Source organism: Rhamphochromis longiceps, linkage group LG5 (assembly GCF_057381845.1).
Source record: "Rhamphochromis longiceps isolate RC_006_pf linkage group LG5, R_longiceps_female_GT1.1, whole genome shotgun sequence".
Classification (NCBI taxonomy): domain Eukaryota; kingdom Metazoa; phylum Chordata; class Actinopteri; order Cichliformes; family Cichlidae; genus Rhamphochromis; species Rhamphochromis longiceps.
The window spans coordinates 36320004-36347671 of record NC_140561.1 but is presented as its reverse complement, the minus strand read 5'-3'; the positions used below and the strand labels follow the sequence as shown (position 1 = coordinate 36347671).

The 27668-nt window shown below is 39.8% G+C and overlaps 1 protein-coding gene across 1 annotated transcript in view; it reads left to right on the top strand.

The window, feature by feature from the left end:
• The first annotated feature begins 1484 nt into the window (after nucleotides 1-1484).
• LOC146670505 (cadherin-22-like) overlaps nucleotides 1485-27668 on the top strand; it is a 44486-nt gene continuing 18302 nt past the window's right edge. The window contains exons 1-5 of the mRNA XM_085407461.1: nucleotides 1485-1607; nucleotides 3163-3344; nucleotides 3822-4078; nucleotides 6707-6843; nucleotides 16876-16997. Of these exons, the coding sequence (XP_085263587.1) occupies nucleotides 1517-1607; nucleotides 3163-3344; nucleotides 3822-4078; nucleotides 6707-6843; nucleotides 16876-16997 (789 nt within the window). The 5' untranslated portion in view covers nucleotides 1485-1516. The remainder of the gene's footprint in view (nucleotides 1608-3162; nucleotides 3345-3821; nucleotides 4079-6706; nucleotides 6844-16875; nucleotides 16998-27668) is intronic.

Here is a 27668-nt window from a genome sequence, read left to right as displayed (position 1 = left end):
TCAAGGCTCAAAATAAAAAGGAAATAAAAGCAACACAGGTGCTGTCTATGAATGCAACTGCCAAAAGTGAATAAGTAGAGTGCAATGGCACCTGTGGTAAAAATGTGAAAACAGCACTATGTGTGCATCACCAGTTTTTAAAGCCACAAAGTAGCAGAAGGAATGAAGAGATGACAGGTATAAGTCATCTTTTTTTAGAATCCATGAAGTGGGGAGACTTGATTATATTATTTATTTATTTATTTATTATGTTAATGCAATGAATCACTGAAGCTCCATTTCACAGTTGGTGTACACATTCCGGTCATCCAGTTACAGTGTTTAATCTTAAGGGGGGGTGATACGCTCTGGAGTATGAAGTGCATAGAGTTTTTTTTTTACTTCTTTGATAAATAAAGACCATGTAGATTCATCTGCATATATAGTTTCTATACCATGAAGTTGGAGCACCACTGCTGTATACTTGTTAGAGATTGTGGCTTTACTTTCGACAGCCCTAATTTAGATGCATCCCCTCTGGCTTTGTTGGATAAAAGAGGAGCATGTCATCTGTCTCCAGCCCTAACTCTATTGCTGCATGTACTGTATTTTGGTTACTCATAGAACAGGTCCCAAGGCTAAATGTGACTGGAATCTGTGAGTTGTATACCCAACACAATGCAACCCTTTGGGAGTGAGACAGCACACCAAGACCGAGAAATATATCTATAGATTCTGATGCGAAAAATCCCAAGGGGTAACGTGGAATTATATTACTGCTGCAGAGTAAAGCAGAGAGCTACTGATATGGCTAATGCTGGGCCAATAAGGAGAGTGTCTCTTTTTAAACAGACCATGTGTTATATATATATATATATATATATATATATATAAACAGAGTCTTTCACACCGTGCTATTAAATTCACACAGTCACTATTAACTGTTGTCTAAAATAGCCATTTAATAAACACTGGTTAGGATTTTTTTGTTATGAATTCTAAACAAATATTTGTCACTTCTTTGTCGTTTTTCTTCTGGTGTAAGCCAGAATTTGCGATTTTAACTTATGTAATACTTCTGCTGTTACTGCTACAAAACATGGTTTCCCAAGCACTGGAAACTGTGCAGTTCAGGAAAGCTGTGTCATGCCTTCATTGTCCCTCCATATATTATTCATCTTAATACAGCTAAGCCATAAAATGGTGTATGTGAAGAGTCACCAGTACAACATGGTCTCTCCCATCCATTCTGTTGGTAGAAGAGAAATGGAACGCATTGTACTTTTGCCTCCATAATGCAGTACTTATCACAAGTTGATTCTCAGACTGAGAGGAAATATAATTGGTTTAATGCACAAGAGCTAACCACTAATGCAACGCTTCCAGTGGTGTCACTTGCTAACTACTCTTCCTCTTTCTGCCACTCTCCCTTAAACTCACTTCTATCTCTCAATCATTAGGAATCATCATGACAGCAGTGGCAGATTTGGATCGTGAGACACAGGATCGTTACGAGTTGGTCGTCAAGGCAACAGACATGGCAGGACAAATGGGTGGTCTCTCTGGCTCCACCACAGTGACCATAGTGATCACGGACGTTAATGACAACCCACCACGCTTTCCACAGAGTGAGTGTATCCTGTGCATTCTCCCACTTTAGAAAAAAAAGATAATGAGACAGAGATAGAGAGAAGCTAATGACTGGCAATGTGGGTGAAGAAAATGAAAGCCAAGGCACAAATTACAACAACATACAAGAAAATTGTATACAACCTAAAAGCCACTAAAAATATGCAGTAGAATAGACGGCCTGCATCCTCCCATACATTAAAAATAGCTCTATATATTGATAGACTGTACATTGTAATGTTATGGACGGGTTCTTTTTCAGCTGAATGTCTTTGATGCTCAATTTACTCAACAAAATATATTTAAAAAGTAAAGTTTAATGTGGCTAAAAATATTTTCTCTCTCTTAAACACAAAAACACACTTAATTCAGTTGAGTAATAGTCTTCTTTAGAGCAAACCAAAATGTCCATACAGCATACATTGGTCTTTAAAATAAATGTACCAATGTGCAAATAATTGGTATATTGTAACAGTCCTAACTGACGTATGATTGCATGTCTGAGTAAAGTAGTGCATTCCCTTCTTGTCTTTTTTTTTTTTTTTAGCTCTTTCTTCATTCTGCTTCTTTGGATTTAAACTAATGCTGTAACCCACAACAGTATTACTTTTGTAAAAGCTACAGATGCAGCATCTGACAGTCTGTTTGATTGTATTTGATATGTCTCCACACACCTTTTTCTTATTCCTGTATAAATCTTTTTTTTCATCTCAGTAAATCATATTTACCCAGTCAGAGGGATAAACCCTGTAGGATTAAAGTTCCTCGACTCTACAATATAGTGAAGAAATAGAATCTGAATGCAGCTTCATAAATAAGGAGGATGAGATATGATGTGTATATGAGATATATGACACATATATTTTGGCGAATAACTTTTTCGTTTATTTTTTGTTTATTTTATTCTTGCAGTATTTTACAATAATCTGTGATAGATCTCATTCATTTTGGTCTAGTCTTTAGAGTCACAGCTGACAATGTGAGTATGGCGACAAGTTTTTATTCTTAGTTAAAGATGGTTTAAATTGCAGATTATATGATATTGGTCAAATGATATGATGTAACACTAGGGTTAATTCTAATAGGTAGAGGGCTAGGGCTAGTGGAACTGTTAATATAGCGCTATGCTTTCATAGCAAATGTGAGAATAATAATGTTAATGTATGTGAATGCTCACTAATAACTGCATGAAGTCTACCTTTTTCAGTCCTTTCCTTTATAACTTTTCATTGGCACTCTAACCCCTGTTTGCCATTTCTTCCCTTCTTTAACAGTGCTTTACTTTATCTTTAATGATATCTCATCTACTTCCTCTTCCCACTTTTCTCTGTCTATTTCCTATCCATCTCTTCAGCGATTTTCTTCCCTCAGCCCTTTTCTACCTATGGCTATCCATCTATCTTTCCCTATCTTTCCTCCACTAGTGTTTTTCTCATTTCTGTGTTACTTTTGGATCTCATCTTTCTTTTGTGTTGTTTTGTACACCAAAAATCTGGATCTTGGTTTAACTGCCTCTATATTTTCTACCCTTGGGCCACATACTTTATTTACCAGAAATGTACCAGTTTTCCGTGTCAGAGGGGGCTGCTGTCGGGACACCAGTTGGACGCGTCATTGCCACAGATGCAGACATGGGAGAGAACACAGACATGAGCTATCTGATCACAGATGGAGGGGAGCTCTTCAAAGTCACTACAGATATGGAGACACAGGAAGCTGTTGTCTCCATCAAGAAGGTAGATTTAAATGCTAAGAATACATTTTTTGTGATACAATTGTTCATACAAACAGACTTTTAAATACAGTCCTATTAAAAAATTAAAGAAAATGCTTTTATGTCAAGGAAAAAGTGAGTATATTTCCCACATTTGCTACATTTATTTTTTCCTTTGAAATAAATAATAAAAGTGTTTCTCATAAATGAAAGAATCCTTTTGTAACGTGTGCATAATGGTAAACTCAACAAGAAGACATCCAGCTAGCAACAATGCTTTGGTTCGCTGGAATCTCAATAACATGATAATGTAATATGTTAATATGAAGTGACAATATAACTTAACAGTTAGCCTGTGCTATGGCTATATTACTGCTCTGGAATTCACTAAGCCTTTTCAAAGATATATTCTCAAACAGCACTGGATCTGTGCACATCAACAGTCTGTACAAACCTGTACTTTTGTAATCTTTCTTTGTATTTCTCCTTTTTATGCTAGCCGCTGGACTTTGAGAACAAACGGACACACAATGTTGTTGTGGAGGCGGTTAATAAGCATGTGGACCCTCGTTTTGTGGACCTGGGCTCTTTCCGTGACCAGACCATTGTCCTGGTGAGCGTGTCGGACACAGATGAGCCACCCATCTTTTACCCAGCCGATGGCACTATCATGGAAGTCCAGGAGGACGCCAAAGTAGGAGCCCTAGTTGGAATTGTTACTGCAAGGGATCCAGATGTGAAGAATAAACCTGTCAGGTATGGCAAGATCAATAAAGGTAGTGCTATATTATTGTAGACCTAAAACACACTTAATCACAGCATTCTGCATCAACCGTTTTTACCACTGAAGACACTTTTGAAGTTGAAAAATTTATTCAAAGAAAAAATGACTTTTAAAGAACTGTAGTTCACTAGGTGATACACATGTAGCTGGTGGGCTTAAAGACAATTTCCTTAATAATTTCTCTTGAAGATGAAAATCCAAACAGCATTGTTACGTTAACAATTGATGACAGTGTACAGAACATTTTTCTCTCAGATCAACATGTGTGATAAAACAATATAATCTAGTAATCTTGTGTTTGAAGGTCTTTGGTTTATATATCCTCGGAGGAGCAATTGCAATGTGAGAAGGGAATGTAGATAAGGTCTAAGATAGTCTCACTGGCAGAGTATACGGCGACACACACAGGGCCTGTGCAAATTACCTTGATTAAAAATGCATGAGGCTCAGAGTTCTAGGTGTAATAAAGTAAAACACAATGGCAGCGCTGTCATTCACCAATGTCTTGGCAGCCGGCAGTCAGAATTATATGTGTGTCTATGAACATAAAAGTAGGCTTTGTGTTTATGCATGTGTCTTCACTAAGCGAGTAAGTTATTGAGACAAAGGGGGATGGGAGATGTTAGCGAGGAATTACCTACTGAATAGAGTTACCAAGCTCATGATCTCTGATAGCATATCCTCTATCAACTATATATTGATAGTTATCTATCAACTGTATAATTATACAGAGGAAATGATCAAATGCACGCTCTGTGGAACTGATTGGCAAGAAAGCTTTTGTAGAACAGACATTTATGTTGACTTGGTGAAAACAAGTGGCAGCTGGCAGTGGACAGCAGATATGTTCATGTGCTTATGTATAATTTAAAAGGAATTTATAGTACTTTATGCTTTCACTGCACTATATGCATGCATATATTCTACAACATATATCTGTATACAAACCATATCCATAAAATTCACACTGTAGTTTAGGGCTGTGCGATATGACCAAAATCTCATATCCCGATATAAGAATTATATCCTCCCGATAACGATATAAATCACAAAAATGAGTCTAAGGTTTACTTTTTAGCACCTGGCGGCTCTTTTTTACTTCTCATCCGTAAATAATCTGCTCTTTCAGATGATTCATTTTATTTTGAAAAGTCTCAACAGGATCTTGAGCTTTATTGTGAAAGGTTTACGTGGAACATATACAAGTGGACACGCGATGGTGTTACCGTCGTTGTTGCTAACCACAACGCATAAAAACAGGTGCTTGTCCGTCCATAGTGTGGTTATATTAAATATAAGAGAAAGAGAGAACTTTAAGAAATTAATATAGCCACTACAGTGACCATCAAAACGATGAAAAAATATTGCCGTAAACAGTTTATTTTGCGCCACCATGAAATGATAAAATGAAACGATAGACGTTTTTATATCGTCATCCGATATATATCGTTATATCGAACAGCCCTACTGTGGTTTTGTGTGAAACTACTTAGAAGTGTGACAAGCACCTAAAATTTGTGACACAGTGACAAATTACAACATTAAGTAATAACGGCCAATACTATTCAAAACTGTGTGGGAAGCAGGAGTGATTGGATTGTTGTAAATTGCAGTTGCATTGTGTTCCAAACAAAGGAGGTTTGATTGTCATGGTGGGAGAGACTGCACTGGGAGACTCTCCGTTGTAAATCTAATACAGCCAAATATGTGCCCTAAATGGGATGTTACACTAAGATTTAACAGAGCTATGCACATGATGACACCTATATATACAGAACCTATATTGTAGGTATTATGTTTATTTGTGCAATAGTATATCATGTTAGCACAGTATTTTAAAAACTTAGCTTTTTAAACAGTAAAAATATGTTAATGCTCTAAGACTGAATGATCACAATTAGTTTTTTTAATGACATTACATGGCATGAGTGAAATATAAACAGAACATGCTAATATTTATCATTGTTTGTTTGTTTGTTTGTTTTTCTAAAACATGTAAAATCAAAACCTGCTATGAATTTCTATGCTTTCTGTAACATGTAACCATGTTACTAGGTATTGCTGGCTGGTTTCCTTGACAAATAGGCTATCATGAGGTGGTTTATGTAGACTTGATTAAGAATGGTGTGTGTGTGCAGAAAATAATTAAGAATAACAAAATATTTCAGCAGATTTTTGTTGACTCACCAGTCTTTTGAGAGCAGCGCATACCCCAAAGAAGGAAAGATGAATTTGTGTTTTTTTCTAGAGTGCACAATGAAAATTTAATGCATTTTTTTTTCTCTGCATAAGAAAAGAACGAGTCAGTATATAAGGAAATATAGTGAAGGGGCATAGCTCTATTAGGGTCACAGAGCTTGTGGCAAGTCTCCTGTAAATGCTTTCAAAAAATGTTTCAACGCTTGTCATAACCATGTATAACTACTGCAAAATGTTATCTACAGGTGTCTTTTTTTAGCCTTTAAGACAATCTTAAAGACACAACATAATTAAGTTACTTAAAAAATGAAATGAATAAATAAATCATTCATTGTAATTATTCATCCATATTTGTATTGACTTTAACATTTACATCCTAATTTTATTGTTTGTTGTAATAGGTTCTCCATCGATCGGACTACAGACCAGGAGATGATCTTTCATATTGATCCTGACACTGGTGCCATCACGCTGGGAAAGATTTTGGACAGAGAGACTGCAGGCTGGCACAATATCACTGTGAAGGCTGTAGAAGCAGGTACATTGCTAGCCATTTCAAACTCTGAGTTTAACACTCTGTACAACCTAATACTAGTGTAATATTATTTATCATTAAATATTCTAATTTGCCAACTTTTCTGACCGTTTATTAGAACACTATAGTTTCAATTGGAAACAAAATGAGTTATTTTACTGATTTATTTTGACTTGTTTATCCTAAAGTGTGACATTAGAAGACCTAATGTTTGAATATTTCAAAGTTACTTGTGAAAGCAACTGTGTGCGTTCTAATGAAGCAAAAATTCAGTTTTAGAAAAGTATCAGCTAATGTTGAAGTCAGATTACAAACGAGTTACCAAAAAACAAAGAAAGAAAAAGTTGTGTCCTTAAACTGGATTGTACTGTTTAAAGAGACAAGATGTAATTTGCCTGACATTTCAACTAAAATTAACAAAATGTACATGTGTTTGAGCAATTTGCAGCCGAATTTTTAAAACAAAAAAGCAAAATGATTGGCTAGCTTTGTTTACACCCAGTGCCTGCCAATGATTGTACAAGTTAAATTGGCTTTCTAGCATTTGCTGACTCCCAGCAGGGGTTATAAGGGGTGACAGACAACCTCAAACCAATGTCATCATTACTATTTCTTTGGTATATGACTGAATGGCTTTTATGTCTTTTAATATGAGTATAACTCGAGGTTTAACCTAGAAACAGCAGTAATATGAGCAGAACTTTTATGGCATCTTTTTAAGATTTGGTTTATTTGTACAGATTTTACAATTTGCGATAGATCTCATAAGCTTTAAAGACTTTCTCTTTGAGAGTAATACTATTTTCAATCGTTTCTTTCTAGACTTCACTGTTTTGACACACACTTTCTTCTACTTTTTTACATTTGAACACAGTGACAGAATATATCGTTTATTTTCATTGACCATAACAAGAAAAACTGTTGGTCGCAGATCAAAGGCAGCTATGCACTACTCTCGTTTTTCTTCCAGGAGAAAAATATAGTCATCGCTTTCTTGCTTGTCGATGAGTTGATGAATACATTGCTGAAAATGAATGAAGAGCTTACATTTTTTTCATCTCATTGGGTTCTTTTGTCACAGCAAAGAAAATGAAGAATGTAATAACTTGAGGAAGCTGGGGAAGTTATTACTATACCATTAGGAGCAAACTTGAAAAAGGAGAAAGCCTGGTGTTCCTCACTTTTTCAATCTTTTACAGATGAAGTGATTTGAGGGTTGCAGTGAAAGCAGGGGAGATTGCATTCTGCATCTAACTGGTATCCAGCACTACACATAGAAGCGGAAAAAAAATAATACCACAAACAAAGCTGAATTTAAAATGTCTTCATATTTGTTCCTCAATCATATTCCCCTAGACCAGTGGTTCCCAATCTTTTTTTGCTCGGCCCCCCTTTGTTTTACAAGAAAAATGTCCCCCCCCCTTCTCGCACACATGCACGCACACATCCTCCATCCACACACACCGATATTTTGCTCCATTGCGGTTTCTTTCACACCTCAAACACTTAGTAAACAATTAAGCAAATTCAAGTAATCTGCAATAAATGACAGGTAGTAATAAAATAAACTACTAACTCTTTCAGGCTACGTCCACACCTACACGGGTATTTTTGAAAACGCAGCTGTTTCGTCCACACGTAAACGGTGTTTCCTATCACCGAAACCGGAGATTTTTTAAAACTCATTTTTTTTCAGTTTACGTGTGGACGAGGAATACAGAGTTCCTCACGCAACGTCAAAGGTATGTGCCTTTTTTCACGTCACGCTGTGCGCCACGTTTACATGACATGAAATGCAGAATGGCAGATAGAGACGAATGCATATATACTATTACTGTTAATCTTACTATCCTCAGGTTTTACATGCTTACATATACACACGCAGTTACTGTCCCTCCATTTAGAAAGGCAGAGGCATCACGGTGTAATTATTTTACTGTAGTTGTTTTTTTTTTCACGTGTAATAATATTCAACATTGCTATCAATGCATTTTTCAAAAAATGCCCCTCTGTGCAAAACTGTGGGACACTGTTAGTCCGTGATTTGAAGAGCCCAGCGCGCTCCCGACACAGGGAAAACCAATTCTGCAGGGGAGACCTACCTCGGCACTTGTGCAGGTGAAACCAAAGGGCAGATATGCTTCACCATATTTTCTAGTCTTTGGCTTAGAATGAAGTTGGTTTGGAAACATATTCAGCTATGCTTCACCTCCTGCTTTGCGTTTCTGTGGGCGCCCCGTGCTAGCAGTGGCCAAGTGTTTTGTTCCCCCTTTTCATACTGCGCCCCCTCTGCAATGGCTACGCCCCCGGGGGGGGGGGGGGGGGGGCGGGCCCCACACTTTGGGAAGGTCTGCCCTAGACTGTGATTACCCCAATAATCAATACTGCCCAATCTGAATAGTAAGCAGTCTCTTCCACCACAAACATTAAGACAAAATTAGCCTTTCTGAGTCCTCCCAGAGCAATTTGGAGCCTTTTGTGGTCTGCCTCTTTGTGCTTGGCATTATCTCATAAACACGTTTTAATGTTAATTGAACATTTAAAGCAACCGTACACCTTTCAATATCAGACATAAACACATGCCTGCACTTGAAAGATAAAGCCTCTCTCATTGCCATTGGTGGAAACATCCACACAGACAGAGTCAGTGGTCAATGCCATCAAAATTCCCATCCACTATGTCTCTTTATCACCCGTTCATGGAGTCCTGAGAGCTGTACACATACAGAAAGCAGACAGAAAGAGATAGAATAAGTAGACACAGAAAGGCCACAAGAGAGATGGAAATAGAGCGGGGGGGGAGAGAGGCATATACTTGTGAAGCTATGAGCTAAAGTATTTTAAGAAGGGACTTCATTTTCTCCATAATGATTTTGTTCGCTTTTTTATTTCGGCCCTTCTGCTCATTAAAGCTAGACAGCCACAAGGTCAGTGTGTCTGAGGACATTGTTAAAACTGGAAATTTTGTGGCACAACCCTTAATTATCCCAGTTCATTACTGACCTTTGAACTGTTGTACTGCCCATGTATCAGTATCGGACAAGTGACAACTGCTTCCTGACAATGCTTGGCGTAAATGCCCCAGGATTAACCTCTGTTGCAAAACTGAAAAACACCTAAATGTCAATTACTCCATATGTGCCTGAGTAAAGATGTTTTAGTTTCAAATACAAACATGCACACATAGTATGTCTTTGAAATCACCCAATTAAAAGGTGCAACATCTCCTGCAGACACTATCACTGGCAAAAAAAGCCTCTCATCTATGCACTGCTTGTCTCCCCTCCAGAAAACGCAGAACCTCCCGAGTACAGGAACAACATTTAATGTACTGTCACTAGCCACAGTACTCGTACTTCCTGACAATCTTCTCCGCAGAAACGTATCAGGTTAAGTTAGAGTGACATATAATTTTCGAGAACTGATAGCAAGTATGATATCACCTTGCAAAACTGCTTTTTTCCCCAGACAGGTAGGTGGGAAAAAAGAACATCACCCTGAGGGCAAAAAGATACTGAAGTAACTGAAAGTCTTTATCTCTTGCACCGTTACAGAGAAGAAACATTTTCTACAGCATAACTTTTCTCACTTGCTGTCTGGCAAACAAAACACACACTCTTTGATTTTTTTATGGTGTTAGAACATTATTCTCTGCAAATCCAAATGAATCACACGTTTGTTGGAAGATGCTGAAGAGAGATCAGTATCTCTTTTTAGTCAAAGTTAGAAAATGCGAAGGTAAGATGAATCTAAAGAGCAAAGTATGAAAGGATTGTCAACTTTCTATGTAAAGTGTTCACACCTTTCAGCACTGACAATAAATGTAATCACATTATTACACTGCAACAGTATTCCATAAGGAAAATAACTGTAAATAGGATGCTTTAAATATTCACGAATAAGCATGTTCTGATGTTTTGGATTGTGCTAAGCTTGGTACAGCTCACCACCTCATGGAAGATGGACTTAGCTACTGTGATGTCATCCACTGGTTTCTAATGTCCTGCTTTGAAACCTTGAGAAGAACTGTTGTGCCATTGTTATCATGGTTGCAAAAAATGGGCATGATGAGGAAGCAGGTCTGACTGTGAATTCAAAAACTCATTGGCTAGTGACTTGTGATTTGACGTGTCATTAGCCAATGAGCGTGGACTTTAATATAACAGGTAATCTTCTATTAAAAGATAGACAGGAGCCCATAAGCTCAACGGGAAAGTGTTTACAGATCAAGACAAAAAACTTTTTCCCACAGACTTTCCCTGTATTTTTTACCCTCTTCAGTTCTTTCGGGACAATAATGGAGAAGCATATAAAACCAGCACATCTTTGAGACTTCTTAAAATGTTCTACTTGAAAAGATCTAAAAGGTTAATAAGCATCCCCGATAAAATGTAACAAGTTTTAAGTAATTGACAATGTTCAGGACCCATTCAATTTTTGTGCTTAAAAGCGATTGTTCATAACTAGCAATTCTCAGTCACACAAAATCAAGATATACTGAAGAGGGTCTGTGCTGACGGGGGTCTGTGCTGACGGACGTGGGTTACTGACCTGGTAGCCTGGCTGCCCCTGGGTGGGTCCGGGATGGGCGTGAGGTTCTGGGGGCGCTCCGTCTCTGGGCTGGGACCCGGACCGGGCCTCGGGGGCTTGGGTCCTGGTTGGTGTGTTGCCGGGGTTGTGGGCGGGTGGGTGCATGGGGGCCCAGCCCTGGAGCAGGGTGCCGCCGGTGCATCGAGCCACCTGGGGGGCTCTTCAACTGGTGGGGAAGATTGTCACATCTTGCAGGAGCTTTCCTCTCCTCAGGGGCTCTCTCTACAGGAGGGGGAGATACAGGAGAGGTGGAGGAAGATCTCAGCCTGGGTGTTTATTGTCTTATGTAGTCTGGAAGAAGAGTGGATGGTGGGGTGGGTGCAGTTTTCTCTGTGGTGGGGTTGGGTGGACTGTCCCGGGCTCTGTGGGGCCGGGGGCCGCTGCTGCACTGGGCCCCGGTCTGGATGGGCCTGGGCCCCCTTTCCCTGGCGGGTCGCGGAGTATGGGGGTGCCTACTGGGGTCAGCGGGGGAGCTGGCCCCGGGGAGGGGTCACTTGCCCCTCCCTTCCTTCCCTCCCCATCTCCAGCTGCCTCCCTCTTCCCGCTCCACCACAACCACCCACACATGCAGGACCTTGGAGTAGGGGTATGTCACCAGGGTGCAGAGGAGGCCACCCCTCCCCCCCCCCCCTGTCCCCTTCTGGCTGCCTCTGCCTCAATTTTATCCCACAACTTAGACATTCACATTACTCACACTCTCATTACACATACATATAGGATCTTGGGGGTGGGCACGATACACGGAATCCAAAGTACCATCAGGGTGTACACCCCACCCCTGGCGTCGTTGCCCACCTCTCAATGTTAAATACACGTAGACATTGAGGGCCAGCAGGAGGGACCATGCGCTTACCTGCTGCTCTCTGGCAGGTAGCTCCATGCCCTCCTGGGTTTTAAATGCACCTTAGAACACACATGCATCAACACTACAATGGTGGAGGGAGGTTTGGAGTCTTCTCTCACCCCCATTCTCTGCGACCTGCTGGAGCGGGGGGGGCTAGGAGGAGGAGTTGGCCGTCCGACTGCGGTCTGGAGTGTGGGGCCTCCCTGCTGCTGCGGAGTCGGGGCGGTCTGCCTCCCCCCACCGCAGGGAAAAGGGTAACACCACCTGGGTCTGGGTGCAGTTCCCCCCCTCCAGGGGCAAGGGTACCTAGACCCGGGGCTTAGAGTACGCTTGGGGAGTGTGATCGTGTGTACAGCGTCTCTTTATGTCTGTCTCCACGTTGGTTGAGTGTGGAGTAAGTGTATATGAGAGCATGAGGGTGGGAATGGATGTTTGTATCTGTGTGTGCCTGTATTTCTGTGTCTATATGTCAGGTTGGGTGTCAGGTGCCACCTCTCTGGGGACATCTTAGGCCCTCCAAGGTATGGAGGCCTATCTCCACCTACCACCACTTCCCCTGCCAGTGGCGGACTCCCTCAGACATCGGTGCGTTGGTGGTTCTTTGTGTCCGGGGATGGGCGTCCAGGTACACACCGGCTCACTCCTTGGCGGCCGCTTATCGGGGCCTGGAGCCTGGGGCTTGCTCGGGCCACTTCGGAGGTGGGGTGCCCCCGGCCTCTCGGCCTGGGGCTCGGTCACTCAGGCACGGCTGGCTGCCGGCGGAGCTCACGGGCGCGTCACTGCAACTCCCCCTGGCTTCTGCTCCGCGGCTGCTGAGTGAGCCCTCATCTGGGACTCTCCTCAGCTCTTTCTGGGACAGTGGCGCAGCTGCCCCTCTGTTGGTCTTCCTTGGTCTCTTGTGTTCTGGGGGCCTCTGGATGTCTGGAGTTTTGATCTCCTCCATACCTGCTTCATGCCCTGGAGGACGGGGCTGTGGCTCCCCCACACCCTCTAGCAGATCATTACATGAAGGAACCTTTTAAAAAACAGAAAACAAACGCGTCCATGCTCACAGGTGTACACACGGGTGATCACACCCACAAACTACACCCTTTTTGGCTCCTACCTCAAAGCACACTGTGTTCTGTTGATCTTATGTGCTGCACAATAATGTTTAATATTTAGTATTTACTGTCATATTCCCATATATCATTGTGATGTTGTTTATTCTATTACTCTATTACCCAGGTGATTGATATATGCATTTTTTTTCTTTTTTTTCTTCTTTTTTTTCTTTTTCTGCTCATTCTGTTGGTTTTTGGTTTTTGCCCTTCTCCCCCGTCCCTCTTCTCAGCTGTTTCTCTTTCCCTCTTTCTTTCTCCCCTTCTTTCCCCCAGTCAAGTCTGTCCCATATTCAGTAAGTGAAAATAAAATAAACAATAAAAGGTGAATCAAATGGACCATTACGGCAAGGCTGGGATGGTCAATTTGGTAAAGTAAATCCGTTGGGCATCTTTCTTTGCCTTTAGACAACAATTCTGATGGCAAAAGAGCCAAACGGGACAGGCCAAAAAAAAAAAAAAAAAAAAAAAAGATATACTGAAGAGATTTCTGATAGCCTGGGTTGTCAGTGTAAAATTGGAGCTATGCAACAAGAGAAAAGAAAAAAACTGTAATACTGCAAATCTTTGCAGGCAGTATGGACAGGCCTCCGGCTCAGAAATGAGACGAAAAGCACACGCTCCCGAGTACATTTGTATCCTTATTTATCTCTCCTGACAAAAGTGACATTTTAAACCAAACTGTCTCCTCCAGCATAGACAATAAACCATTTGGTCCCGAGCATTGTAACAGTCCTGACACACACCTACACACATGCAGCCATCCACATGTGTGAGGAGACAAGCAAGCACTCACATACTGTATCTGTCTTCCCTGAAGTTATGTCAGTATAATTCAGCACCTTAGAGACAGTCTTTCTGTAAGATTCTCGACAGCTGGTATGTGCAGCACAGATGCAGAGCATGCCAATAATCTGTTGAGATCCTTTTTTATTCTTCTACACTAGCTGTAGACAGATTTAGAACAGCACCACTTGGTCCACATGAATGAACCTGTCTCACTGAATACGCTTTTTTTGTTTTTTTATTTTTTATTTATTTTTTTGTCCCGATGAAGAGAGTCTGTGGTGGTAGGCGCTTTCTCACATTATTTCATCTCTTTTCAGTTCTGGGAATTGAAATGTAAAATGTGTAACATCTGGTGATTGCTGGTTTTCATTCTGGCACAGCGGGGACAACAGAATAATGTGAAGATGAAATTAGAAGAGGAAAAAGGACTGGTGGAGCTCTTTTTGCATTTATGCTCTTGCTGCTCTGGCAAAAAGCAGTCAATTAAAACCCTGCATTGATGTGAGGATTATGCTATTAGTTGAGACCAGCATTCTCATTAGCTGCTGTGCAACTGTTAGACAGAACTATGTGGTGAGAGAGAGCTGGAGAATTTATCTGCTATAGTCTGATGACCATTAGTTTGCTTTGCTGTCTTTAGTAAATCTGTCTTGTCATTTTTCTTTTACTTGGAGTGTGGCCCAATAATTGTGTTTGTAAGCTCTGGAATTTTCCATCATGTGGTTGCTCACACACATGAAGAAAAAAACACAGCTTTAAGTTTACCCATAGTTTAACCTCAAGTGTCAGTTTATCCCTATAATAACCTTGAGGCAAAAAAAAACAAAAAAAAAAAACAAGTGTGAAGTTGTGGTGGGACAACCAATTCCCACAGAGTGGTGGAGAGTTTTTATTTTAAGCACACACATTTACAGACATGCCAGTGTTGAGGACTTAATGTCTTGCAATGAAACCACATCCTAAAAAAAGAGAAGATAATGACAGTCTATAAAACCGTGGATGTTAAGGAAGGTAGGCATCTTTTCAAGGACTACAGTCCAGTTTCCAGGTCCATTTTGGTTTTCAAAAATATTTATCATTTGTTGCACTAAAACTACCGTTTTTTTAATAGAAAGTGCAACATTAATTAGATTTAGTAAATTAAGAGCAGCAAAAAAAACCCCACAGAGTTTAACTTCTGTATAGAAATAGTTAGTAGCACTAATATTAGATTAAATAGCTCTCATCTTGATCACTTGACTGTGTTAATTTGGTTGTTACGCACTATTGTGCTTAACTATCTTCCAGATTTACATAATTACAACAATTTAAATTCATTCAGTGGAACACTTGGAACTGATTTATGTGTATATTCAACCACTGGGTAATTGTCAGTAGCTGCATGTTGTTACATTTTCTGTAGGGTGCCACTCAGATGCATAAACTAGGTGGTGACAGCTGTGTATACTGATTTATTCATCAAGTGTGCACTACAATTAACCTACCATATCCTGACTAACACTTGCAGCAACCGGGCACCCCCCGCCCCACCCATTCTCCCAACACGCGCACACACACACACACACACACACACACACACACACACACACACACACACACCATTCTTCTTTTCATTTTCTTTCTTTTTTCCACTAACTTAAGCTCTCATACACACACACACACACACATGCACACGGGAGGCCTAAGGCTCCCTTCTGTACTGCAAACAGTGTTTTATGAGAAAATGGAAACTCCATCAGACATTATCATATGATTAAGAATGGGAATTAAGATTCAAGGAGAAGTCAAGCTAATTTGAAGTGGGTTTTGATTGTACTAATTATATAATCTTCTCAACTCCCACATTTATATTTTTGCCCATTAAGAAAAATGTCTTGAGAGTGTGTTGTGGTGTTATATATCTGGATGCATCTAGCTGACACTGGCTTAAGAAAGAAAATGATAGTACTACATTTGCAATTTTGTCACAAGCATGTAGTTCTCATTTGCTGAGGTGTGTCTCTTTTCACTTCATTATCAGATAGTGAGTACCTAGAGAAACTAGGAGAAACTACAAAACTAGCATCTTTGGTGCCATTTTTATGTCACTCACTGGCATACAAAAGTGTTTTTTCAGGCAGTGGATGTATTTTAAGTTAACAAAACCCTTCAGCACATAGCTACTAAACTACTTTCTGGTTCCTACTGGGAGATGTGTCTTTGTCTTGTCTGCTAAAGGCTAACAAGGGTGCATTAAGTGTTTTGTCTATGGATTCTTGGAAATCAACACCACTCTCTTATAGAAAAATCAGCACATTGGCAGGATTTTTAGCAGCAGCTGCAGTCCTCTGTCAATATCCAGAAGGGAGCACCAAATACTACACACTGCTATGTGTTTAGTAGCATATTGGCACAACACAAATTCCCTGTAGTTACACATAAGCCTGAATTTTAGGTTTCAGTTACATGTGTGCAACCCGGGCCGTTATGAATATTCTGGTTAAACTAAAACTTTACCTCATCTCTTTCATGTGGTAAATAAAGAAAAGAAAAATGCCTGTGGAAAAAAAGACACATACAGTCGGAGCAGTCTAAGAACCTGTTGTTTCACTGCCAGTTGTCGGCTTCCCCCAAACACTATAGTTATAGTGAGATAATATTATGCAAATGCAAATGCACATTTCTGCCACAGCTCTTTACACAACTTTTATTTTCTGTATCATTCTTTTGTAGATAACCACACAATGGCATCCCAAACATCAGTGAGCATTCGGATACTTGATGTGAATGACAATCCACCTGAACTGGCCACACCATATGAAGCCTCAATATGTGAAGATGCCAAGCCAGGTCAGGTATGTTTTCTTCATAAAACACAGACTCAAATAATTTCATTTAGACTGTGATCTCAGAAATGTAATCTTTGTATTTTTGATGTAAAAAAAATCCTTTAAAAAATACTATTGCTCTTTGTTGAGCAAGAAGCTAAAGAGTGCCAGTCAAGTAGATTTCACTATAACAAGTTAAAGGTGAGGACCTTTGAAAACTCTGTACCAAAACACTGTGCCACAGCACACACATATTTTATTAACATCCGAATAGAAACAAAATTGCCACAATGTAATATTATCTGTGTTTCTTTAATCTGAAACATCAATATTACTGCAAAACAGCACACAACCTACTTAAGGCACTTTTGACAGTCATTTTTGACATGAATGACCACAATACTGAATGAGAAATTAGGTCCGTTGTTACACCCAAAAATACACGAGATTTCTGTTTTTAATTAATTTTACTTTTAGAGGGGGTTGTGTTTAGTTATTAGTCCTCATTCACTCCACTAAGTAACCAAAGACAAAGTATTTTTAGGCAGAAGAAGTGTTTGGCTCAAAATCTATGAAGATTTGATTATGATACCAGCATATTTAATTCTGTGGTTTTGTTTGATTTAGACTAAATTACTTAGTTACAAATATCAGCTTGCTTCCTGGCATATTTGTAAATTAGAAGCTTTTTCTATTTCATATTTTGGTTAGTTTACATCATAAATGATGTCAGGGGACACATGCAGCATAAAGGATCATGGATGTGAAACATCCATTTTGGATATATTGTAATGATTCACAATATTGAATATTATGTATGAAGAGTATACAGTGTCTTTGGAAGCGGCAGTTAGAATGAAATATGGTCACCAAAATGGAAACATTACACAAATATTCAAACAAATGTTTGATAAATGAACAAGGTTTTTGCATTCCTCTGATTCCATGTAATGTATCGTTTGGTAGAGACTTCTGTATTTTTTTGTTTAGTATTGTTTTTGCTTAGTATTATTCCTTTCACTTTTCTACTGATAGCCCTGTGGTGCAGTGGGCAATATGAAGAACAGGGAGTAAGTCTCTGAGGTAAAGTCTGAAGAAACTGGACTTATCAAAAGTGTGATTAAATTGTTTTAAAAAAACTGCCCTCGTGCACTTGAAAGTGGAACAGCCCTCGTGGTCTTAGCAGGAATGCATCTCAAAGTCTATGTGAGATGCATTCCTGCTCTCTCTGTGTGTGTGTGTGTGTGTGTGTGTGTGTGTGTGTGTGTGTGTGTGTGTGTGTGTGTGTGTGTGTGTGTGTGTGTGTGTGTGTGTGTGTGCATTAAAATGTTTTTGTACCTAGATTACAAACCAGCCTATTTATTCTATTTATTGTCTTGTAATTCCTGATTATTTCCATATTTTTGCACAGCTCCACGCTATGATCTGTTTGACACTTAACACCAAAGGCAACTTTAGACTCAGCTCTAGGGCAAAGGCACAAATTCCCCCACGAGTCCTGTGTCAGAAAGTTAATTGCTTTCCAAAGTATTTATTTAGTTATTTATTTGCTATAAATTAAAACATTATTATAAAATAATTACAGATTTTGATACTGGATATCTATCCCAGAAATGTATTTGATTGGATTGATTCAGTCATATTGTTCTGCCTGTCAAGAAGTCTTTTCTTTAAAATGTCACTTAACAGGCTCTTCATGAGAGAGACGTCTTTCCTTCATGACAAAACCTTGATAGAATTTTAATTCTACCTTTAATGTTTGCCCCTAATTCTGATATGCTTCACTTATGCCTTTTTCAGGTGTTTCTTTTTTTCTTTTTTAATTAAGACGTGATCTGTCTGTTGAAAGTTGTTTCATTGTGGGAAAGAAAGTGGTTTCTGATATTTGATTTAATAGCATCTTATAATCCAATCAGGGCTAAAACGGCAAATAGTGCATCGTTTAAATAAAATTTAATTCAAAGAATTTCAGTCAGTTCAACCATTCATTCATTAATTAATTTTCTAAATGGAAAACATATAAGCCCTGCGATAAAACATTAATACCCAACAATCAAACAGTGGGAGTCTGTGCGGAAATCAAGACAAAGGCACTGATGTGGCTATTTCCAATCCAATAGAAGGCCAGGTCTTTCCACTGATCACCATTAAAAATGGACCAAGTCATTAGGGTGTTATATTCACCTTACATAGCCAACAGGCCCTGAGCTGAGTTAGAGCCAATTATCGTGTGCAGAGCAAAGGAATAATTAAAACAGCAAGGCTCTAAAGTGGGGCCTCCATGCTGGAAGCTGCATTTACATGTGTAATGAGGCTCAGGCCTCTCCTCCCCTTGATCCACAGACTCTTAACCACTTATAGCCCCCCTGTGCCTCTGCAGTACCACCAGTCTGTGCCTTTCTAGAACGTTGTCTGGTCTGATCTCCCTCACTCCCACCTCACTCTGTCTCCCATCTGTGAGAGCCCACATTAACCTTCAGCTCCTAATCACATAGAGATGATTAGTCTTCCAGCTAAAAAGATCTTTGCTGGCTCCCAGCATTGTAAAAGAAAAGGTTTTTTAATGTTCTCATTAGAGAGAAAGGCAGTGAAATATTTCACATTGTAATTACAAACTAAAAGTACATGCACAAGACTGTGCTGTCTATCCATCCATCTCTTATTTCATTTTATTTATTTATTTTTACTATCATCCTGTGAGGTTGGCAAATGGCAGGAACATCTGTTCCTTTTCTTCCGTTTTCATTTTTTGTATTTTCTCTACAGAGTCTCTTTAAATTTTGTTATGGGAAGTTGAGTAGGCTGTAAGGATTGAAATTAATTGTTTAAAGCATTTTCAGCCTCACATTCATGCTCAAGGGTAACCAATGGGAGACATGCAGGAAACAATTTGACCTTTGTAATTTCCATGGATAATATAAAAATGGTTTCCTGTAGACACTGTGAGTCCCTACATATTAAAACATAGAGCAAGTGGTCTAAAAACCAATTTTGTTTTTGGATGTTTTATGATACGAGTTCAAATTTAAAGTATTTTTTCACAGATGAGTGCTTTTTTAATTTGTTTATTTGTTATTGTTTTTTATTATTAAGTTGGGTGCAGACATTTCACATTTTAGATCAGAAGTGTCAAGGAGACACAGACAGTTGGTCCACAACCAACCTGTTAACGTGTCCAATTCAGCTGCTGGATGGCTTTGCAAAGTGTCATTAAATTACTTATGTTACGTCCGACGTGGCAGACGTGTGGAGTTGTAGATTAGGACCGAAGATGCAGCTTGTGATGAGAGTGAACTTTATTTAGTAAGAAGGATGAAAAACAAACAGAAACGGCGAGGCAAGAATAAACTTAAACTGGAACAACTAACAAAACAAACCTAAAACCAAACGCAGAGATGTAGGGAGACACGGAGAGACAACGGAGGGAGATACGCAGGAAGATGGAGGAGAACAACACAGACGAACCAGTGACTACTAAGACAGAAGAAACGACTTAAATACACTCAGAGAAACACAGGGAGATTACACACAGGTGGGGGACACAGCTGGGAGTGATTAACATGACGAGAGCAGGGAGGCAAACTGAAAACACTCACATAAGACGCAGACCTTCACAATAAAACATACACGTAATGACTAGAGATGGACTGATCCAATATTACGTATCGTATCGGTCCGATACTGACGTAAATTACTGGATCGGATATCGGAGAAAAATAAAAAATGTAATCTGATCCATTAAATATCAAAAAAGCACCTCACAGAACTTTCGACACGTTGTAACTCTCCTCCTAACCGTAGCACGTCGGAGCAGTGTGCTCATGTGATAGAGCGGCTGTGTGTATTTGTAGCCTTGCTACCAATCTGGCATTTCATCTCTGAGGAAGTGATCCCAGAGAGGAGAGAAGTAAAGCAAGTGTGTAAGTTCATCTCTGAATGTTTGTAAAGCATTCCCGTGTTAAGCTTAACAACCTATATATGGAGCGACTGCCTCTTCTCTCCCCCTCCCTCTCCTGCTGCTACTTCAATTATGAAACTGATCAGTGATCAGCTGATCGGCTTTTCTGTCGCGAGTCCGTCTCTCTTGTTTGTTTATCTCCCACATTGTACCAGAAAGAGGAAACCAGCGGCTGAGCACGTTTAAGCTTGATAATCTGTTGTTAGAATTTATTTAATATTACTTTCTAGACCAGGATCCTTTACTACTTAGCTGACAGCTGGTAACTGTGCAGGGGCGGATCTAGCAAAGTTTAGCCAGGGGGGCCGATAGGGCATGAACAGGGAAAAGGGGGCACAAAGACATACTTTTCTTTCTTATTCTCATTTAAAATGTCTAGCTTTTATTAAATAATTATCTGAATCTTACACCCAAAGTTTTAATCTGATGTAAAATGAATAGAAGTCCATTACTGTATATAGTAACTATTAATGTCATGAATCGCTGTGCGGCAGGCAGGAGTTGGACCCAAAAGGCAGGCACGAAGTTTAAACACAAAGAACTCAGCTTTATTCGCTGGCAGGAGAAAGTCATACAAAGCAAACTAAACTGGAAACTCACAAACTAAACCCACAGAGAGACACAGGGAGATCCACACAGCATGAGGGACGACGCGACAAGCAAAGTAGGACACATTCACATAAGACACGGACCTTCAAAGTAAAACAGGAAGGATCACACAGAGACACGAACTTGACACAGTGGAGACAGCAACTAAGAAACACAGAGACATAAACCATAAGGCAGAGGACTCTAAGAACCGAAAGACACAGAGGGGAACTCAAACATGCAGACACAGACTTACACAGAACAGAGGGGACACAGAGAAACATGAAGGGCAAGGGATCGAAACTAGAAACCATAGAATAACTCACACAAGTACAATAATACAAACATCACAAAGAACTAAAAACGCTGGGTCAGGAGACCTAGGACCGTGACAATTAAGTCTAATATACTCTAGCAAGCTATAGTACTTTTTCCTTTGGGAAGGTACCATCTGTGCAGTCTGCAGTTCTGTTGAAGAAAGATGTTGAATCTATTTAATTATTCTTGAAAAATAATTTATTTCTGGGCATTTTTTTTCACACTGCATCAAATTAAAGTTGATTACGTCGATTAAGCATCATGAGGAGGGTGAGGGGTGGTTCCTTATTTTTTCGTTTTTGTTTTTTTTTTGCTGGGAGTTTTAGAGCCCTAGTAGTTAGGTTGCTTACTCTTTAAAATACCAGAATAGGGAGGATGGAGTAGGTTTAAGTTTATTAGATTGATCAGTATTGCTGAACTATGAAATATTTTGGGTGCAGTGCATTTTTTGCATACAGGTATAACAGAATAGCTTTAGTGGGTTTATTTGGGGTTTTTTTTAACTTGAGTATGAACTTATACAAAAAGCAGCAAGATATTAAAAAAAACAGTTTTATTGATTAAAAAACACACTATTCATATTCATATTCGGATTCATATCGGTATCGGCGGATATCCAAATTTATGATATCGGTATCGGACATAAAAAAGTGGTATCGTGCCATCTCTACTAATGACACAATACACAAACTTAACACAGACTCAGAGACGCGGACTAAACACGGAGACCTACTACACTAAGGGGATACACAAGCAGGGAAGACACCAAACAGAGGGAACACAACTAAACCCTAGAACCCCAAAGCAACAGTTGCTGTAATTGTGACAAAAAAATAAATAAATAAACAGAATCCAAATTGTAGGGTTCTACTGAAGCAAAGTGTTGTTGCCTAATGTGCTTGAAATACTTTGATGTCTGCTGCTTCCCAAGATGCACTTATTTATTCAGCAAAATAAGCTGCCAAAAGAGGAGCCTAGAGGTATAAGCATGACTTGACAGATGTGTAAAATGCAATTCAATTTTGTTCCAGCTCCCGAGAATGTTGTTAATCAATTTAGAAACTTCGACAGGCCAGCAGCTTTCAGAAAGAGAAGTAATTAAACATTTATTACTTTATCATGGAAGACAGAGATGTCAAACACAGTCGTGGTGTCATCTTTTGCCTAATGTATAAACGTCTAGATTCAGATAATGTGCACTTCATCCACTTCATCTGGAATCTTTTAGTGGTAATCTGAGGTTAGATCAGGTTACTGTTGTTTTGTTCAGTGTCTACACTGTTTGTTTGTGTTTTTTAAAGCATCACTTCACAGGGAGAATTCATTAGAGCCAACATAACACCTGTTGTCGTGAAACTAAATCGACATCAAATAGTTTGGCTCAAGATTTGAAACTTTTCACAGAGGAGTTTTCTATCAGTTTCAAGTTGTCTTTTCAAATCAGCTAAACCCACATGCGTGGCAAACTTTATATCGAGTGATTGATAGCAGGTCTTGAGTATTCATAATTAAAGTAATTTATTTAATACCTAAATCATTTAGGCATACACTGTGCCATCAATCAATCCTATTATCAATTAAATGTACAGTACAGGGAGTGCAGAATTATTAGGCAAATGAGTATTTTGTCCACATCATCCTCGTCATGCATGTTGTCTTACTCCAAGCTGTATAGGCTCGAAAGCCTACTACCAATTAAGCATATTAGGTGATGTGCATCTCTGCAATGAGAAGGGGTGTGGTCTAATGACATCAACACCCTATATCAGGTGTGCATAATTATTAGGCAACTTCCTTTCCTTTGGCAAAATGGGTCAAAAGAAGGACTTGACAGGCTCAGAAAAGTCAAAAATAGTGAGATATCTTGCAGAGGGATGCAGCAGTCTCAAAATTGCAAAGCTTCTGAAGCGTGATCATCGAACAATCAAGCGTTTCATTCAAAATAGTCAACAGGGTCGCAAGAAGCGTGTGGAAAAACCAAGGCGCAAAATAACTGCCCATGAACTGAGAAAAGTCAAGCGTGCAGCTGCCAAGATGCCACTTGCCACCAGTTTGGCCATATTTCAGAGCTGCAACATCACTGGAGTGCCCAAGAGCACAAGGTGTGCAATACTCAGAGACATGGCCAAGGTAAGAAAGGCTGAAAGACGACCACCACTGAACAAGACACACAAGCTGAAACGTCAAGATTGGGCCAAGAAATATCTCAAGACTGATTTTTCTAAGGTTTTATGGGCTGATGAAATGAGAGTGAGTCTTGATGGGCCAGATGGATGGGCCCGTGGCTGGATTGGTAAAGGGCAGAGAGCTCCAGTCCGACTCAGACACCAGCAAGGTGGAGGTGGAGTACTGGTTTGGGCTGGTATCGTCAAGATGAGCTTGTGGGGCCTTTTCGGGTTGAGGATGGAGTCAAGCTCAACTCCCAGTCCTACTGCCAGTTTCTGGAAGACACCTTCTTCAAGCAGTGGTACAGGAAGAAGTCTGCATCCTTCAAGGAAAACATGATTTTCATGCAGGACAATGCTCCATCACACGCGTCCAAGTACTTCACAGCGTGGCTGGAAAGAAAGGGTATAAAAGAAGTAAAACTAATGACATGGCCACCTTGTTCACCTGATCTGAACCCCATTGAGAACCTGTGGTCCATCATCAAATGTGAGATTTACAAGGAGTGAAAACAGTACACCTCTCTGAACAGTGTCTGGGAGGCTGTGGTTGCTGCTGCACGCAATGTTGATGGTGAACAGATCAAAACACTGACAGAATCCATGGATGGCAGGCTTTTGAGTGTCCTTGCAAAGAAAGGTGGCTATATTGGTCGCTGATTTGTTTTTGTTTTGTTTTTGAATGTCAGAAATGTATATTTGTGAATGTGGAGATGTTATATTGGTTTCACTGGTAAAAATAAATAATTGAAATGGGTATATACCGTAATTGTCGGACTATAAGCCGCTACTTTTTGCACAAGCTTTGAACCCTGCGGCTTTTAGTCAGGTGCGGCTTTTCTATGGATTGTCCATGATTTTTGTCATATCGTAAGACGATTTGTTTTATTTGTTCCGCTATTGTACGGCACTACGTTGCCTGGCGGAAGGGCATGTGATCGGACACACATCGGGGTTCAAGAGTAGTATGTTGGTCACATGTCCATCCGCCAGGCAACATAGTGCCGTACAAGTAGCCCGAAAAACAAACTTCAAAGTAGCGCTACACGTTCAGCGGGAGGCGTGGATGACAAGCGGCCATAAACTTGCGAAAAGCAAGTTATGCTCAACTCCACCGGTGGATTCTGACAGCGTGGAAAAGTGTGAAAACATCCATGATCACCAACGGATTTCAAAGGGCTGGACTGCTGCATGATGGAGAGGAGGACACCGCCACGGCCCTTCTGAGGGTGTTCGACTCTGACACTGACAACGAGGATTTCTTTGGTTTTGAAAGTGACAACGAAGGAAAGGAGCTGAGAGTGGATGACGAAGCCATCCTGAACCTGTTCATATCCGACACTGGGGAAGATGGTGGGAATGACTGACTTTTCTTCTTGTTAAAGCCGTGTCACTGCACCTGAGCCTAAAAGGTAGTCCGAATCTATTTTTCTGGTGTGCTGTAGGTTATTGTTATGTACTACATTTGTTACTCATTTATGAAGCACAGTACATGTTTCATACTTGTAATTACCGCTACTTGTACATATACCTAAAAAGTTATGCAAATATGTACCCATAACTTGTTTTTCAAAATATTAATAAAAGTGATGTCTCCAAACAGCCATCTCTTTCCTGACAATTCCCTTTGTGCATATTCTCTTACATATGATAAGTCAACATTGAAACACCTGCGGCTTTTGGTCAGGTGCGGCTAATGTATGTACAAAACAGGATTTTCCCCTGATTTTAGCTTGTGCGGCTAATATACAGGTGCGCTTTGTAGTCCGGGAAATACGGTATTTGTTTTTTGTTAAGTTGCCTAATAATTATGCACAGTAATAGTCACCTGCACACACAGATATCCCCCTAAAATAGCTAAAACTAAAAACAAACTAAAAACTACTTCCAAAAACATTCAGCTTTGATATCAATGAGTTTTTTGGGTTCATTGAGAACATGGTTGTTGTTCAATAATACAATTATTCCTCAAAAATACAACTTGCCTAATAATTCTGCACTCCCTGTATTTGCTCTGTTTACCTTGAATTATACCACTATGGTTGCCTGTCCCTGCACAGACACATGCTAAGAAAAGGCATGCATACACACACCCACACACATGCTGTACACAGGCTGCACTGTCACACTCTTAATGTGTCAGATCAACCCCCGGTTTACTGCGCTAATGAAGAGCATTTCATTGTCTCCTGTTGTGTGCTCGGTTATCACCCAGTCTCGTTCACAGAGTGTCAGCTCCTTGGCTCAGGTCTAGCTTTTGGTGGAACCACAGAGAAAATCAGATTTACCTAAGCCTTTTAACTGCGGTTGGGTTTGATCCTATTTAAGAGTTGGCAATACAACATATTTGTGTGTGTGTGTGTGTGTGTGTGTGTGTGTGTGTGTGTGTGTGTGTGTGTGTGTGTGTGTGTGTGTGTGTGTGTGTGTGTGTGTGTGTGGTGGGGTTCGGTGCGGTGTGCTTGAAGGGAATAAAAAATGGGTGAAAGTGGCAAAGCAGCTTTTGCTTGGAGACAGTTCACACCAGGGCCGTGACACAAAAATTGTTAAATAGCTTCTCACCTTTTATTTACAGAGCCTTCCTTTGCATCCTTCTTATGCAGGTTGATGTTCAGAGATTAAAGGAGAGAAAAAAAAACTTTCCATAAGCCTGAATTAAAGAGAAATACAGGGAAAACAACCCCATACAAAATACAGGTTGGATTTACGGTTCTATCATGTAGAACACATGTGCACAACCTTGCCAAAAAGAAATGCATCCTTAATCCATTTCCAGAGGATCAGTTCCAGGTACATCTCCACAGTAAATATAGTTGTGTAGAGTCTTTTTTAGTGGAGTGTACATTTTTAAAAACGACTTCGATAGAAAATGAAACAACAAAGGGAAAATGTTGCCTGACGAGGAAAAGTTGGCACACTGCTATCAGTAATGTACAATAAGATGTAAGAAAGAAATAAGCACGTAATGTTACTTCAAAACACATTGCACTTAGTTTGACATAAATTCAGTGGCGCTGTTAAGGTGTCCTTCACTGTTTTATTGTTTATTCAAATATGAATGCATCTAAAAGACAAAATAAGGAATTAAAGTCCACAATCACAATGAGTGTAGACAGAGGAAACATAATACAATAAAATGCAAACAATGCAAGACACTGATGAGCCCTCAGTGACTATTTGTTAAACACTGCGAAATTCAATGAATTTCCTATAGTAAAAGATCCTGATGTCATTTAGAGATTTAAAAACTGCCTTTCTCTTTAAATTATAGTGTTGATTAATGACACCCTCCAATTATGATTTTGTTCCCACATCTTTGCATTTAGGATTTAACTGAAAGTGAGTTCATGTCTCAGAATGACTCTTAAGAGAAATTTAACGAAGGAAGTGCCGGCAATTTTCTGCCTACATCCCCAAACTCTCTCAGACTGCTGCTGTTCACCAGAGACACACATACTGTATGTAGACACAAAAATTAGATTTTTTTTTGAGGTAATATATTCCCTAACTCTGAGAAAAACAACACTTAATATTGTTCACAGCAAGCAAGTTTTAAAAAGGGGTACTGTTTGCCCTCTAAAATATGTGACAAAAGATTGTCTTTACATAGTTACAGCGCAAGCACAATGTCTACAGAATTCAAATGAAAACATTAAAAAAATTGTAAATCTG